Source organism: Cyprinodon variegatus, unplaced genomic scaffold (genome assembly GCF_000732505.1).
Source record: "Cyprinodon variegatus isolate N-32 unplaced genomic scaffold, C_variegatus-1.0 Scaffold42, whole genome shotgun sequence".
NCBI classification, from domain to species: Eukaryota; Metazoa; Chordata; class Actinopteri; order Cyprinodontiformes; family Cyprinodontidae; genus Cyprinodon; species Cyprinodon variegatus.
Window position 1 is genome coordinate 1,734,316 of NW_015150495.1, and position 15,595 is coordinate 1,749,910.

The window sequence follows — 15,595 nt, forward strand, 5'->3', positions numbered from 1 at the left end:
TTTTATGCTGTTTGTATCTGATTTTATGCCAATCGTATCATTTTATTTGATCGTATTTTCACCCCACACTTTAAAGGCCGGTCCGTGAAAATATTGTCTGACATATAGTCAGTCCGTGGAGCAAAAAAGGTTGGCGACCGCTGCGTTAGAACATGTGAGTTAAACACAGAATAAAGTAATTTCTCCTATGCTATAACTCTCAGACCTAAATCTATGACTTTAGTTTCATTATATTACCACTTTATTAAAGTAGATCCAGCAATAGGACCTTCTCTTATAATTTTATTATTTTATTTTAGTAATTTTAAAGAACAAACAATAGATTTTGATAAGACTTTGTATGTTACATTTTGGTCACTATGCTGGCCTGAACAGATGATAGGATTAGGAGTAGAGAGAAAACGAAACAGGATTTCTTCCAGAACAAGACATAAAATCAAGCATCTTAAAGCAAAAACTGATCAAATATCTTAAACAAATGATCATAGTTCAAAACCCCCTTAATGAGGTTTAAACAGGAGGCTGCTTTGGTAAATATGTTCATGAAGCATGGGATCAACACATTAGAGCATGTGACTGAGATTTTATCTACATTCCATTGCGTAACAAAATGTGAGTTAATATTATAAAGGTCACATGTGTCCAAAGTCTACGGACAATTTAAAGCGGCGACTAAAGCATATTTTCTAGCCGAGTCTGCCATCTTGGAACTGTCCGCTTGTCAGCAGTAATTGAGGCATTTTTCAAAATGATATTTTGTGGCTGAGTCTTTATTACGTTTATATGTAATAACATGAATAAAATACTGTGAAATAATGATTTAAACACTAGTAATTAAACATTCACTAAATAATAACCAATAGAAAGAAGAAAGGCTCAAAAATAAGCAAAAGTAACTGAAATAAAGAAAGGAAGTACCAATTAAAAATATTGTAAAAAAAAAAGTATTAACATCTCTAAATATACTAGACAATAGAAGCTGTGAGACTGAAAAGGAGGTTTACTGTCCAGCAGGAAAACAACACAAACAGACGGAAACAGGGGAACTATGGTCCAACTTTGATCCCCACCTGCAGCTGTAACTGCAGCACTTTTACTTTCACTAGACAATTAGGCATTCATTTGCACGTTTCTAAAATATCTCAGTGAAATGCACAGTTTCTCTTAAAAAAAAGGTGGAGAAAATTTCAAGGGGAAAATAAACTGTTTCGATGATTTAAACGGTACTTTTTGCACAAATGTTCAGCACCACTAAATACCTGCTGCTGATCTCCGCAGTTAGGATCAAAAGAGAAAACAATGAGTGAGTATTTTTAATTATGAAGGTTGAACAGAAATGAAAAGACTTGTGTCTATAATTTGAATCCAGACCAGGGGGAAAAAAAGCCCTCAAAGTTAGTCTCGGGATTTAAAAAAAAATATCCAGGACCCTGGAAAGATGAGCACATGAGGTCTTGGCTGCAGATCTTTACAATTATGTGCATAAAATAACAGGAAATGTAGAAAAAGTCTCACATTCAAAAGGCGTCAAAGGAAACAGATCCAGGTTATTTTTGTATGTTAACAAAACACCAAGAACCGAGTCACTGATGAAGGAAAACTCTGACTCAACCTGTTCCCCTTTTTTTCCTTTGCACAGCACAAATATCGACACTTATTTATTCCACATGGAGCAGCAGAACCAGGAAGCAGTCTAAATTTTGCCCCTCACACGCTCAACCTGTCAGACAAGCCTGGGTGCACTACTCTATGTGTGTGTGTGTGTGTGTGTGTGTGTGTGTGTGTGTGTGTGTGTGTGTGTGTGTGTGAGTGTGTGTCACCTCTCTCTCCCTGCTGTTCCTCCCCTGTGGTTTGATGTAGGAGAAGCAGAGGTCTGTCAGGCTGTTGTTGCTGCAGCAGTCCATCGTTCCATCCAGACGCTTGAAAGCTACCAGGGAAAAAAAACAAGAAATTTTTAGCACCAATCAACCCCATTTCCTGTTTGGTCAGCAACTATAGGCACAGAAAATTCCGAAAGAATAAACCAAAACATCATGAGCTATAGAGGAAAAGGGGCCTGAGGAAAGCATGGAGGGTTTTAGCAAACTCAGGTTATTCCTGGATTCCGTCTGATATTTATACGGTTGGAATAATTCAACCATTGTCAGCCTAACTGTCAAACAACAACATACATCATAAAAAAAGTGTCTGCGCTGCATCATTTTCTAATAAATCCTTCACTGAGAGTCTGTCCTCTGCTGCCACGGTTACCGTATTTTCCCGCACTATAAGGCAAACTTAAAGACTTAACTTTCTAAAAACAATAAAAACAACAAAGCCACAGCTACCATAATCAGGAGCATGGAGGAGTGATACATACTGAGCTCAACATAACATTACAGGTTGAGTATAAGGATCCCAAAATGGCATCCATTAAAAGACATTATTATGACTCCGGTTTCAATCTCAAGGCTATCAGTCAAGATGTAGAGCAAGGAAACTGAGATGCTGCAAGAGAATTCAACAGTAATGAATCTCTAGTTACATTTCTATTACAAATGTGCACAAGACTAAGTCGATATTCTGCTAGTTTTGAAAATGCAAAGCTTAACTACGAGGGTATTTCCAATAAATAGCTAATATAATTGAAGTTGCACAGGAATTGGTCTGAAAACAAACGTGGCAAAAGCTGATGTGATGATGCATTAAATATTTCCATATTTCTGAAACATCTCGAGTGGGATCCATCATCCTCCAACTACTTCCGCTCTTCTTATTCTTTTTCCAAGGCGGTGAGGTCTGATTGCAGATCACGTTACTTTTTGATAACGTTACTTGTTCAATGCAAAAAAAAAAAAAGTGTTTCCATTTTGCAAAATATAAGAATTTCTGTGCAACTGATAAACCAACCCATGGAATCGTAAAAACATTTAATAAAAGGATTTGAGTTTTTTTCAAAATTGCAGTGTTTCCATTTAACGTATTTATTATTGTTACTACAATTTCTTGGTTAATGGAAACACAGCGGAAGTGGAGGAAGCAAGATGATGACTCATGCCTTACTGTGAGGAAAATACAGTATATTTATAAATGTTAAGGAACGCTTATTTTTTTTCTACAGGTGTGGGTTGAACTACTTCCACCACACCAGATGTCTTTGAGTAAATGTTTAAAGATATGTTGGCATCCCACGGACGGATAAATAGACCAACAGAGAAGACAGGAATGGATCAAAGTATGAACAAACTGATGGATGAACCAACAGAAAACAGGAAGGACTGAAATGGAGTCTGAAAAGTTTTCCCATGCATTTATATTCCAAACTTTTCTGAACCCGACAAATCGTACATTTTCCCTCTGGATGCTGAGCTTTTTATTTTTTTCCCTTCACAGGGATCATAACCAGAGAATATAAAACTTTGATTATAGCACGAGGTCAAAAAATATGCCGACTGAGACTTGTCGTACGTCAGCTGGGGAGTAAAATCTCCCAAAATATTTCCTTCTCACAGTTGAACCTAAAAATTTTTTGGATGATTTTATATGTGACATTATATAAAGCTGTGGTATAAAAGGAAAATTAGATGTGGGTTTCAATTAGAACAAAATCTGAAAATAAAAGCCTTGGCTTGTCACCCTGTTTACTCTGTTACCGCAAATAAAAAGCCAACCTAATTAGTAACTAGCACCCAACTAAGTAGAATTTAGGTACCAGCCTGATCTGAGCTGGAAAGTCGCATCATTTCCCAATAAAACATTGAGGTTCAAGGTGTTAATGAGACAAAATGTGTGAATAATCCTGTGAGTTTCCTAAAGACAGAGCAGCCACTCACGTCTGCCGTGAGCCCAGCTGGGCTGCAGGCTGGCGGCTGGGACGCAGTATCCCGTCTGTGGTGCGTGGGAGAGCTGAGACAGGCAGCTGGTCCAGTCCTCCACTCCCCTGACAGAGCAGTCCTCCAGCCCCGTCACGATGTCCCCGACTGACAGACCCCTGGGTCCATCAGCTGCAGAGCCCTGAAAGGGGAAAAAAAAAGCCACTTGGTTCAAATGGGAATAAATGTCAAATGAGATCTTTGTTGGACTCTGTCCTGCACATTTCAGCTGTTTGGAAACTGTGGAAGATGCAGAGCCTGATAAACACATTCCCAAACTGCAGCTGAGGAGAAAACTAAAATATACAACTAGCTTCGATCCAACAGCTTCCTGTTTACCAAAAAAAAAACCTGCTAATGCGCTTCTATAATTCTGCACAGGTATCAGCTTTTATTATCAACATGGAACTCAGAGTAATCTGTGGGCTAAACTGAATCTCAACCATAAAGGGAAGCAGCCCTCTGCAAGGATGCTCAATGCTGAAGGAAGCAAAATACAAACACCTGCACCACTTTGGAGAAGGAAGTTTGTGTTTTTTAGCCAAACTGTTTATCTCAGAGGAAAGACGCTATAAAGCAGAAGGTAAAATATTTCATTTTTGTTTAAAAAGACACGGTGAAGTGTAAATTTACCCTGATATAGCAGCAACATAGATGCCACTGTCATCATTTACAGAACATCGGAGCGCCACCTTTACAGGTCAGCCAAACAGCAAGACGATCCTGGAGCTGCGACCTTTGGTCAGGAACTGTTTACAGCATGTCTGCTGATGGTTTCTATTCCCTAAAAAAGTTTCATTATAGTCTCACCTGATCAGAGGATTTGCTTTCCGCTTCCCTCCAGTTCCCAGGAGGCTGAATACAAACTGCTCACACGTTCATAATTCTAATCTTCCGTTTCCTTTAACTTTGCACACATTGATATTGTGAAGGGGCTGTATACGAAGTATATAAGTATACTTCTCAGAGTAAAGCATGCAGTAAGGCCACATTAACTGACAGACTGCTCACTAAAAGCGGTGTCACTGGTTTTTCTTTGCTAAGCTACACCAAAGGGAGAGGTTATGCTGCACAGAGGAACCTGCTGGACTCACCTGAACAACCTCTGTAACCAGAGCCCCGACTCCGGTGGTGTACATGGGAAACAGCAGGACCGGCAGCAGGAAGAGGACGGCCAGCGCTGCCACACACAGAACAAAGTTGTGCCAGACCCCTGAAAATAAGAAGAAGTTTAAAATCTGTCGGTTCATTTTAACTCTGCGCCCAACAAGATTTTTGTGATCAATACTGGGGCTGGGTATTTTCGCCAAAGTCCTGAATCGATTCGATTTTGATTCATTCAGTTCTAAATCGATTAATTTCGATTCGATTCTGTTTTTACAATAATGAAAATGGTTCAACTGTGTTTCAAAATACTGATGTTTTTTATTTTTCCTTGTCACATTAAATACAAAGTGCAAACTTGTAAATCAGACAGTTTAAACATGAGATGTGAACAAAACTGTCTCAAAAGTGCAAACTGGTTTGTGAAAAGTGAAAAAGCCTCACTCGAGCAAGCAGACATGACACAGCGGGGACACAGCAGACATGCATGAGCTGCATTATCTTCACTGCACAAACCATATTGGCAGCGTTGTCTGTAACAACTACAGGGTGTTTGCTGGTCAGCCCCCATTTCTTAATGTCTTCAGTCAACCTATTGGTGATATTTGCAGCTGTCTGGCTTGAAGTCATCTTGAGTACATCTTTCCTGCTCTGTGAACATCACGCGGGTCACTATAAAATGAATCGATCTCATTCCCTAGACATGGATTTTGAAAAAATGTAAAGGAATCGATTCAAATCGATTTGTTTTACCCAGCCCTAATCAATACCAATTTTTTGCAGATTATGCCTTTGATCAATTCTGTTTCTGTTTTATTCAATGAACTTTCACCTAGACAGGAAAAAAAAGCCCAGAAAGTTCTTCCATGGATGCATACTTTTTAAATTGAAAAGAAAATACAGGACAGATAAGATCCTGTTAATGCATCTTAGATTTTATGCATTATTTTTTAAATAAAGTGGAATCCGCTTCTAGTGGTCACGTTGGTCCAAAGCCAATATGAACACTATAAGTGGTTGATAAGTAAAACTGAATTTACCGTTATTTCACTTATTTTTTTATGCAGAATATCATCTAATATCTATTTTTATGGTTTTTCAATGAGAAAAATGTAATGAAACAGATAGCTTATGCATTTACTGAATTTTATTACGGTACCATTCAAGTTTAATTACAGTATACTGCGCTGTGTGCAGACATAACTCTAATAGTAGGCCTATGTAACTTATTATGTGCGTCGGCTCTTTTTTTAACGTGTCTGAAAATAAAGTTTGAAACAAATGGTTTCATAGAACAACATAGAAAAGAACTACATAGGCTACAGAAAATTAAAGCTAGCCTACGTCTGTTTTATGTTGCGGATCTGCTGCGCCGCATTAGGAAATCACTTTACATATTTATCCATGGTTCCCTGGATCAGCGTGTTGCCCAACACCAAGTTCACTTCTTTTTGAAAACGTTAAAAAGGTTCAAGTTTTTTAATCCAACATGCAGGAGACCAGTCTCTAATATGCAAACAGCATTCCTCATCTCAGCTCTGGAAGGGAATACAGTCTCCTCTTCTCCTCTTCTTCGCTCTTGTACCTCCGAGATGTACATGTAATTTTAAAGTTATTTTTGCACATGTTTACATTCATAAAATGGCCAAAAATGAACACTAGAAGTGGATTTCTTGATTACTATAAACAAAGGATTTAAAAAGCATTTGTATAGAAATGATTCTGTCCCAAGCCTTTTGATCTATATAAGCGGTTGATTACTATATCCGTGACAACTATAAGCGGATTCCACTGAAAAAAAAAATCTTATTGTACGGTATTTGGCTGCCAATCAAATATCAGAGGTAATAAATATAAAAAATGGGCATAACTAATCTGTAATAAAAAAAAAAAAATCACAAAACAAACAGAACATTTCATTCTATTGAAATAAAGACAAGCAACATGCTTCTAACCACTTGAAACGCCCCAAATAATGAATTAATCACCTAAAAATGAAAGAAAACCAGCAAATATAAAATATAGAAAACCTAAAAGACAGGAGATATGTGCAGGATACAAATTAGACTCCCACAATGCTCGGGAAAACTACAGCTAGTTTATGACCTGAACTAAAACAACAGCGTAGCAGCAGGAGCTTGGAGCCAAATCCTCCCTGCTCCAACCCTCTCCTCTATGTTCTCCACATACACTGACTGTGACCCAACAGCAACCACTGCTCGCTATAAATAGCCGTCTATACCATCTTAATTATGCAAGAAGACTTGGAACCACAGGAGAAAACGTCTCATGGTCTGATGAGTTTGAGGCCCAAAAGATTATCTGAGTGAGCTGGAGATGCAGCTACATTTTCCTGGGAAAAGGAAATGACTTTCATAGCAGAAAAATAAAATAAAACATGGGCTTCATCATAATTAGATGGGAAAGCATACTGTTAATTTCAGACCTACGTGCATCGATACGCTGGTGTTGTTACAGAGTAAACAAGCTATTAAACTGTGTCTACAGGAGTAAATAATGTATTTGATGCGAGGCTCCCTGATGTAAAAGGCCAATCTCACACAGAGAAACAAACAAACAAACAGCAGGCTGTTATGTCACCAATCCCCTGATGGGAATAGCTTCCTCCCGGTGGATCACGTGCCTCCGCGTCTCGTCTGAGGCTGTTATTATCTCCTCAGAAAAGCCACTTGTTGGCCACACAGGGACAGACAATCAGTCAGGTTCTTTACTGCCCTCTGGTGGCTGAAAAGTGTAGTTGCAGGGCTTAGATTATGGCTTGTATGACTGGTTGTTTTCTAAAAGGTCAATTTATGAGGAAAAAAGAAACACTAGTTAAAAATTGGTTTCCTGATGATATATATTTGGTTCTAACTTCAAAAGAGTATTTTCAAAAGTATTCACACCACTCAGACCTTTTTTTTGGAGAGGATCCATTGATATGTAATTGATGGTCTTGCCAAAGACTCAGTTGCCTTTGATTGGACCGTCATTCTTTCCCACATGGCTTCTTAAAGACCAGTTTGTCAATAAAAGGTGAACTTCTCCTCCTATCTCAAGCTTTTTTCAGCTTTTCTTATCCTTTCTTATCCTCGGGTCTAGTAATATGATTTAGGGCTGATACTATTAATTTCAATTAATCAATTATTGAATTAGTTAACTATTTAAGTACATAGAGTCTAAACTTGTCATTTGTTCAAATAAAATCAACTCAAAAGAGTAATTAAGCCAAAATTCTACAAAAAATAAAAAAACATTTTCCATAAATAAATAATAAAAGATTATCTAATATTAAGCACCTTCTGCAGACCACTTATCAGTCCGTTTATTATCAAACATTACCAAAGTTGTCATATATAGTTGATTTAAAATGTGTATTTAATAAGCTTCTTTTCTATTTTATTTCGCCTTTATTTAACCAGGTTGGTCCCACTGAGATCTAAAATCTCTTCCGCGAGAGCGCTGTAACTAAAGCGCTGAATGATGGAACTAAATCATATACCAGTCTTATGGTTACGTTTTATCACTGCTGCACTTTACAAATGGAAATGTATATACACACTGTGTGTACAAAATGACAATAAAGTCCATCTTAGTGTAAACAAGAGAGACTTTGCGAAGAGGACAGCAGCATATTTCAGTTTCTGAGCTCAAACGCTTGTTTATTGAAGTATGTGAATTTACAAAGAGGTTTTATTTGATTACTAAATTAACTGTAAAGTAGAAAATAAAATAAGGTCTGGTCTGGACTCTGTGGTTGCCAATCCATGTGTGAAAATGATGTGTCATGCTCCCTAAACCAGTCATTCACAATTTGAGCCCGATGAATCCTGGCATTGTCATCTTGGAATATGCCTGTGCCATCAGAGAAGTAAAAGTCTATTGATGGAATAACCTGGTCATTCAGTATATTCAGGTAGTCAGTTGACCTCATTCTTTGAGCACATACTGTTGCTGAACCTAGACCTGACCAACTGCAGCAACCCCAGATCAAAACACCGCCCCGACAGGCTTGTACAGTAGACACTAGGCATGGTGGGCGCATCACTTCACCTGCCTCTCTTCTTACCCTGATTCACCATTCACTCTGGAACAGGATAAATCTGGACTCATCAGACCACATGACCTTCTTCCATTGTTCCACAGTCCAATCTTTATGCTCCCTAGCAAATTGAAGCCTTTTTTTCTGGTTAGCCTCACTGATTAGTGGTTTTCTTACAGCTACACAGCTGTTCAGTCCCAATCCCTTGAGTTCCCTTCGCATTGTGCGTGTGGAAATGCTCTTACTTTCAGTATTAAACATAGCCCTGAGTTCTACTGTTGTTTTTCTTTGATTTGATCTCACCACATGTTTAAATAGTCGCTGATCACAATCACTCAGGATTTTTTTCCGGCCACATTTCTTCCTTGAAGATGATGGGTCCCCACTATCCTTGCAGTTTTTAATAATGCGTTGGACAGTTCTTAACCCAATTTTAGTAGTTTCTGCAATCTCTTTAGATGTTTTCTCTGCTTGAGGCATGCCAATGATTTGACCCTTCTCAAACAGACTAACATCTTTTCCACGACCACGGGATGTGTCTTTCGACATGGTTGTTTAGTAAATGAGAAGCAAGTCGTTGCACCAGTTGGGGTTAAATAACTTGTTGCCAGCTGAAAAATAATTGCCCATGCAGTAATTATCCAATAGGAGGCTCGTACCTATTTGCTTAGTTGAATCCAGGTGGCGACTTTTTTTTTGGCCAGGCAGTGTATGTTGATACTACAGTATTATCCAGTCATATATATATATATATATATATATATATATATATATATATAAACCATTTAAGTGCTGCAGATCAAGATTTCATATAAGAACAGAGCAAATAACTTCAAATAGACTGTTAAAGAGAACTTCTATCAAAAAACAGAGACTTATATACCAAGGTGTTTGGGAAAGGCAACAAATTAACAAGCAGTAAATAAGCAGAAAGGTTGTGAAGCATGGCGTACCCATGATTAATGAGACAGAGGAAGGTTGAATACAAACAAGTCAATAATTAATGGAGTTCTTAATTACTTAAATGATTAAAATCTTATAATTTACTTTCTTTATTAAAATCTATTCACAGTAATTACTTAGCATTCTTTAAAATGCAAACTTCTGCCCATTACCTGCATTTTCTAAGTAAAACTACAGAAATATCAATGAGATTGTCCTCAGCTCCCACAGACCCACTACAGTGAGTAGAAATCGGTCACATTCACGCATGACTAACAGCTTTTCTCTGCCAATCCGTTTATCCAGCTGCTATTATCCTAATTGAAACCGAACAGATTTGATGGGATGCATCTGTCCGCCGGCAAGAACTTTATTGGTCGACCTATGAAGCCAAAACAAAGTGTTCCTAATAACTGTGATTAATAGATGTGATTAGATCAGCTGGCAAACCAGCAGAAAGCTGCTGTAAAGAATAGTGCCAGGAGGGGGCGCAAGATAGTAAGGGCAGGAGGGAGGGCGAATTAGAATAGACTAAAATAAAATAAAATTTTGATTTTCACTTTGTTTTTATTATACAAATAAATGCAGAAAAAAAAAAAACTAAAACAATAAAATTAAATAAGTCAAATAAAAGCAAAATTGGAATAAAATTATAGAACTATAATAAACTTAAATAATAAATAACCATGTAAAACTGCCCTCATGACGAGAAGATTTACTTCATTACCTGCACAGAAGATTCGGAGCTGCTGAGTAGGCGAAATGAGGTTGAGGTGTGTGGTGAAGAGGTCCACGAACGCACCAGGATACACGACGAAGACAAACATGCCAAAGCCATTCACTCTCACAGACTCCCTGTGGAGGGGGGGGACATTAAACACAGAGGAGACTTTAACATTTACAGGCTCCAGAAATGGATAAAACATTCCTGGAAACACAGAATGCCAGCAATAAGTTATCAAAAAACAACAACAGCTACTTGAAAAATACACAAAACTAGAGTTTAAATGTTCAGAGTGACTAAATTATGAATTAAAAGAAGAAACTGAAAGACATGCTGCCTTTAAATATCCTCCACACATTTAACCAACCTGGTTTAATGGTGAGACTTATACCGTAATGACCCTAATATAAGGCAACTCTGATTATAAAGCCACCCCCTCTTTCCAGGAACAGTTTTTAGGAACAAAACAAAAAAGACGACCCCACATTTTAAATTTTTTTTATTGAAAAAAAAAAACTGGTCTTATATTCAGGCCAATACGGTAATAAAGAATGACAGCAGATGGTAATGGAAGCACATCAGGAGCCTTTAATGAGGAATCTGTGCAGTAAATGACCTATTTACGAGCCAGCTGTCTTTACTCAGAGAAATAGCAGCTAAACTTAGTGTTATGACACAGTTTTAACGTCAATGATCAAACAATCATATGAACTCCTCTCTGCAAATACTACTGGGGAACAATGCAGACAAATTCAGCGAGAATGTGTCTTTTACATCAGGTTTAAGAGAAGAAACATTAAATATTAACAGAAAGCTCCAAACTGTATCTGAGGGAAACATAAAATAGACAAAATGTTTAAGAGAAGCAAATATTAGTGCAGCTCATGCTGCTGGTTGTCACAGTAACGGTGCCGGATACCTCAGTGCTGCCACGGCGTGTCCGAGCTCATGAATGACTCCACTGAGCAGCAGAGCGATGAAAAAGTAGGCCAACTGACTGGTGGGCAGGTTCACTCCAGGGACCTGAAGGGGACACACGAGGGGCCAAAAAAGGAAACACATCATCCTCTGGAGAATAATCAGCTTCATCTGGATCGTTATGTTCCTGCACATTTATTCAAACCTTCTGCTCCACTTTTCCTTCCATGTTTTCTGCTGATCGAGAGCTTTACTGTAAAGTCTGCATTTTATCATCCTGCTGCCTGAGCCAAGAGGTTTCCTCTCCTCCAAAATGAACTCTCAGATATTGAGTCTGCTAATAGCTTCCCATGAATCAAAGCCACAGGTCTAAAGGGAACATTAGTGCCCGCCTATCTGACTTTAGGATTAATAAAATAAATGGGAGAGACTGCAGAGGAAATGAGCCTAACATCATTTTTCATTTTGATTTTAATAAACCCTTCATATCTAAAATTTCCAGAAATCTCTGTCCTTCTTAAAAACATTTAAATTATTAACTGAAAGTTTACAATAAATAATGGGGAGGGATGGATGCATCAACTGATGGATGTTTTAATTTTTCCCTTTATATTTGTTTTGCTGATAGATTTTTGCTCCTATTTCAGTGTTATATGTTGCATTTTTTTTTTATGTTGAGTTTGCATCCTATGTGTTTTTGCAGTTCGTTTCGTAGTTTGCACCCTGTGGAAGCTTGTTTCTTTTTTTCTTTGCAGTGTTTTTCTGTTTCATTTTTTTGTTTGTTTTTCTGCCTGCATGATTTGGAGTTTACTCACACATGCTTTAGCAGCGGGTTTGGTTGTTTACTTGCTACCAAACAGCGAGGGAGGCTGCTTCATTTTGCCGCAGATCAGTGTCCCCAGTTGGTCCAGGGGAGCTAAAGCTGGATGGTACAGGTCTAGCGCCCCTAGTGGCTAAACATTACACCATGTAGCTTGAATAAATAATAAAACACATACTGATAGTGAATAGTTTTCCTGCCCAAATCGAAGTAAGGCGTCCATTAATCCACTAAGTCCACTAATCAACATGAGTACAAACATAAAGAAGTAGTGATAAATGAACGTACCACCACCTGCAGAGTCTGCTGACTACCCATCCTAGGATTGTCAGAGGTCATCTGAGCATAGGTCTGCTGCAGCGTCTTCACCAGCAGCACCACTGATCCCAGCATGGCAACGATACCAAACACCAGACCACTGTTAAACCTTAGAACACACATCGCATCAGTTAGTTCAAATGGTTCTTCTGCAAAAATCAAGGAAAGAAATAAGAATAAAGTGTTTAGCTGCTGTGAAAATGAGCAAACAATGATGACAAAAGATTGTTCTAGTAAACCAATAAAAGAAAACAGTGTATGCAATTTCTTTAAATACTTAATTCTTACAAATTTAATGTGGATCAAATGAAGCATGGGCTGCTAAGTTTACAGTGACTGTGCAATGTTCCTCACCAAAGGTAGAGGGCTCGGGGGTTGATGCGGGCACAGTAAGCAAACAGCCGGTTGAACATGGTGGTCTGCCATCTGACATGGAAAGGAGACAACATCAAGCCTCGGCTGGCGAGCCATGACTCGTAACTGATCCGGTGTGAGGCGGATGACTGCAGGAAGACGGGGGAAATAAAAAAAAAAAACACATTTTGTTTTATATTACACGGATAAATACATCATACATCAACTTACATCATCAACAATACACCGGTGAACATCCAGGGAACAGAAATTGAGATAGTGGACTCATAAGTATTTAGGTGTTCACCAGAACAACAAACAGGACTGGACTCGCAACACTGAGGCTCGCTACAAGAATGGTCAGAGCAGACATCTCCTGCTGAGGAGACTGAGGACTTTTGCAGTGTAGGGTGCTCCTAAAGACATTCTATGGCTCTGATAAAGCGTCAGCCATCTTCTATTGAGCTGTCTGTTGGAGCAGTGGCTTATCTGTAGCTGAGAGAAAGAGGCTGGATAAGCTGATCAGGAATATCAGCTCTGTGACTGGATGACTTTGTGCAGAAACTGGGAGACAAAAGGATCCTAACTAAATTAACATCTCTGCTGCATAATGTTTCCCACCCCATGCATGAAGCTGTTGCTGAACTGGAATCCTCCTTCATTGACAGACTGCTGCACCCTAAATGCACCAGGGAGCGTTATCACAGATCCTTCCTCCCAGCAGCCGTAAGACTTTAGGCAACTTTTATCGTCAATTTGTATTCACAGAGTTTATACAAACAAAATTTAACAGGCAAGTGTGTTTATAGATAAAAAGAAGAAATCAAGTTGTAAGTAGTCAATCAATCTATTTGTTTAGACACAATTATGGTCCATGAATAGACCAATAACAAGAATAATGATTACAAAAATAAAAATATATAATAAAATAGTCAATCACTGACATATAAACTAAAGCGCCAATGATTCCACAAACTGGAGAAGGATCTCACTGAGCTTTGAACAGGATTGGTCTGAGTCTGAATGATGCTGTTTGCAGAGTCTGTTAATCTACACATACATCTGTGCATAATGTTTCGAAGCACAGCAGCGCAGGTTGGTACATTGACATTCACAAACATCTGACTGGCACTCCACCATTGGTGTTTAGCTTATGTATATACCGGTATATATGTGTGTGTGTGTGTATATATATATATATATATATATATATATATATATATATATATATATAAATAATGTGTGTGTGTATATGTATATTATGTATGTGTATACATGTATATATATGTATGTCGTAGTTTTTCATATAAAGGTTTTACTAAACCCCTCTTGTATCTAAATTTAATATTTAGTTAATATATAATTATTTAGCGCATTTCTGACCGGTTTATCTACGTCATATTTTGAACTAGAGCTGAACAGTTGATTATTATCTCTAATGTTAGGAAAATAGTCCTTTAGCACCATGGATGCTAACCTAAACAGGTATAAACAGCTAACTGAGGCCGCTAAACATGGCTGAACCTCTCTCCTTACCCTTAAAATAACCCTCTGTAAGCAGAGATAGTTTAATGATATATGAATAAGGTTAAAATCTTACCCTCAGCAGTGTGTCAGCCAGGTAGACAGCACACCAGCCTGCCATAACGAACACCAGCAGGGACACCGGGATCATGGTGCAGCTCTGTCAGAGGACCCTCCGTGGAACCGTCCCACCGAACTGCAGCTCCTCCATCACTTCTTTTACCCGCCGGGTGAGCACGCAGCACGGCCGCAGCTAGACGGCTTTAAAGTAGCCAAAGAAACCCGGCATTTTCAACTTAAATGCTCAAAATCATGCAGGTGGGTTTGTTTACAATGGTGTGAAACACACACGAGCCACCGGGTTAACCTTCTTCGGCTTTGTCTGCGGCAAACGAGCAGCGCGCTACTGCCACCTAGCGTTCTGTAAGTGCTCTGCAGATTCTGGGTCAAAAAAGACTAAGCTTTGACAAAAAAAACAAACAAAAAAACAAGTAAATAAAAAGTATTGCATTATATTACTTTAAAAAAAAGTCAGTAAAAATGACCTAATTTAGAATATTCATAAACATTTGTTCTAAAAATACAAACGTTTTAATTATATTACATTCTTATAGATAGGTTATATGCAAAAATAAATCTTTTTAGTTTTCTGTTTTGCTTTTTAATATTTCATGATAAAATACTCATTCACCTATAGTTTTTTTTTATTATATTTCTCACATTATAAACATTAACATATGTGTTTTATTGGAATCTAAAATGCAATTACGGTACTATGATTGATTGATCGATTGATTTACTTTACTGATCTCTCACAGTGGAGAAATGTACTCGTTACAGAAGGTACCAAAGGAAGAAAAAGGTACATGGGATACATACAGAATATGAAATGCGTCCACATATGGCAGCTTAAACAAAAATATTTATTTATTAATAAAATAAATAAATAGAGTCCACTTTTGAAAGTATTTTAATAAAACAGTAAATCTGTGTAGGTC

At 38.0% G+C, this 15,595-nt stretch overlaps 1 protein-coding gene across 1 annotated transcript in view; it reads right to left on the minus strand.

Annotated features, from left to right (window-relative positions):
• mbtps2 (membrane bound transcription factor peptidase, site 2) overlaps positions 1-14,968 on the minus strand; it is a 19,435-nt gene extending 4,467 nt beyond the window's left edge. Inside the window, exons 1-8 of the mRNA XM_015370139.1 lie at positions 14,674-14,968; positions 13,074-13,222; positions 12,690-12,828; positions 11,583-11,686; positions 10,667-10,794; positions 4,946-5,064; positions 3,813-3,993; positions 1,821-1,927 (exon numbers count right to left, since the gene is read on the minus strand). Of these exons, the coding sequence (XP_015225625.1) occupies positions 1,821-1,927; positions 3,813-3,993; positions 4,946-5,064; positions 10,667-10,794; positions 11,583-11,686; positions 12,690-12,828; positions 13,074-13,222; positions 14,674-14,748 (1,002 nt within the window). The 5' untranslated portion in view covers positions 14,749-14,968. The remainder of the gene's footprint in view (positions 1-1,820; positions 1,928-3,812; positions 3,994-4,945; positions 5,065-10,666; positions 10,795-11,582; positions 11,687-12,689; positions 12,829-13,073; positions 13,223-14,673) is intronic.
• Positions 14,969-15,595: the final 627 nt, after the last annotated feature.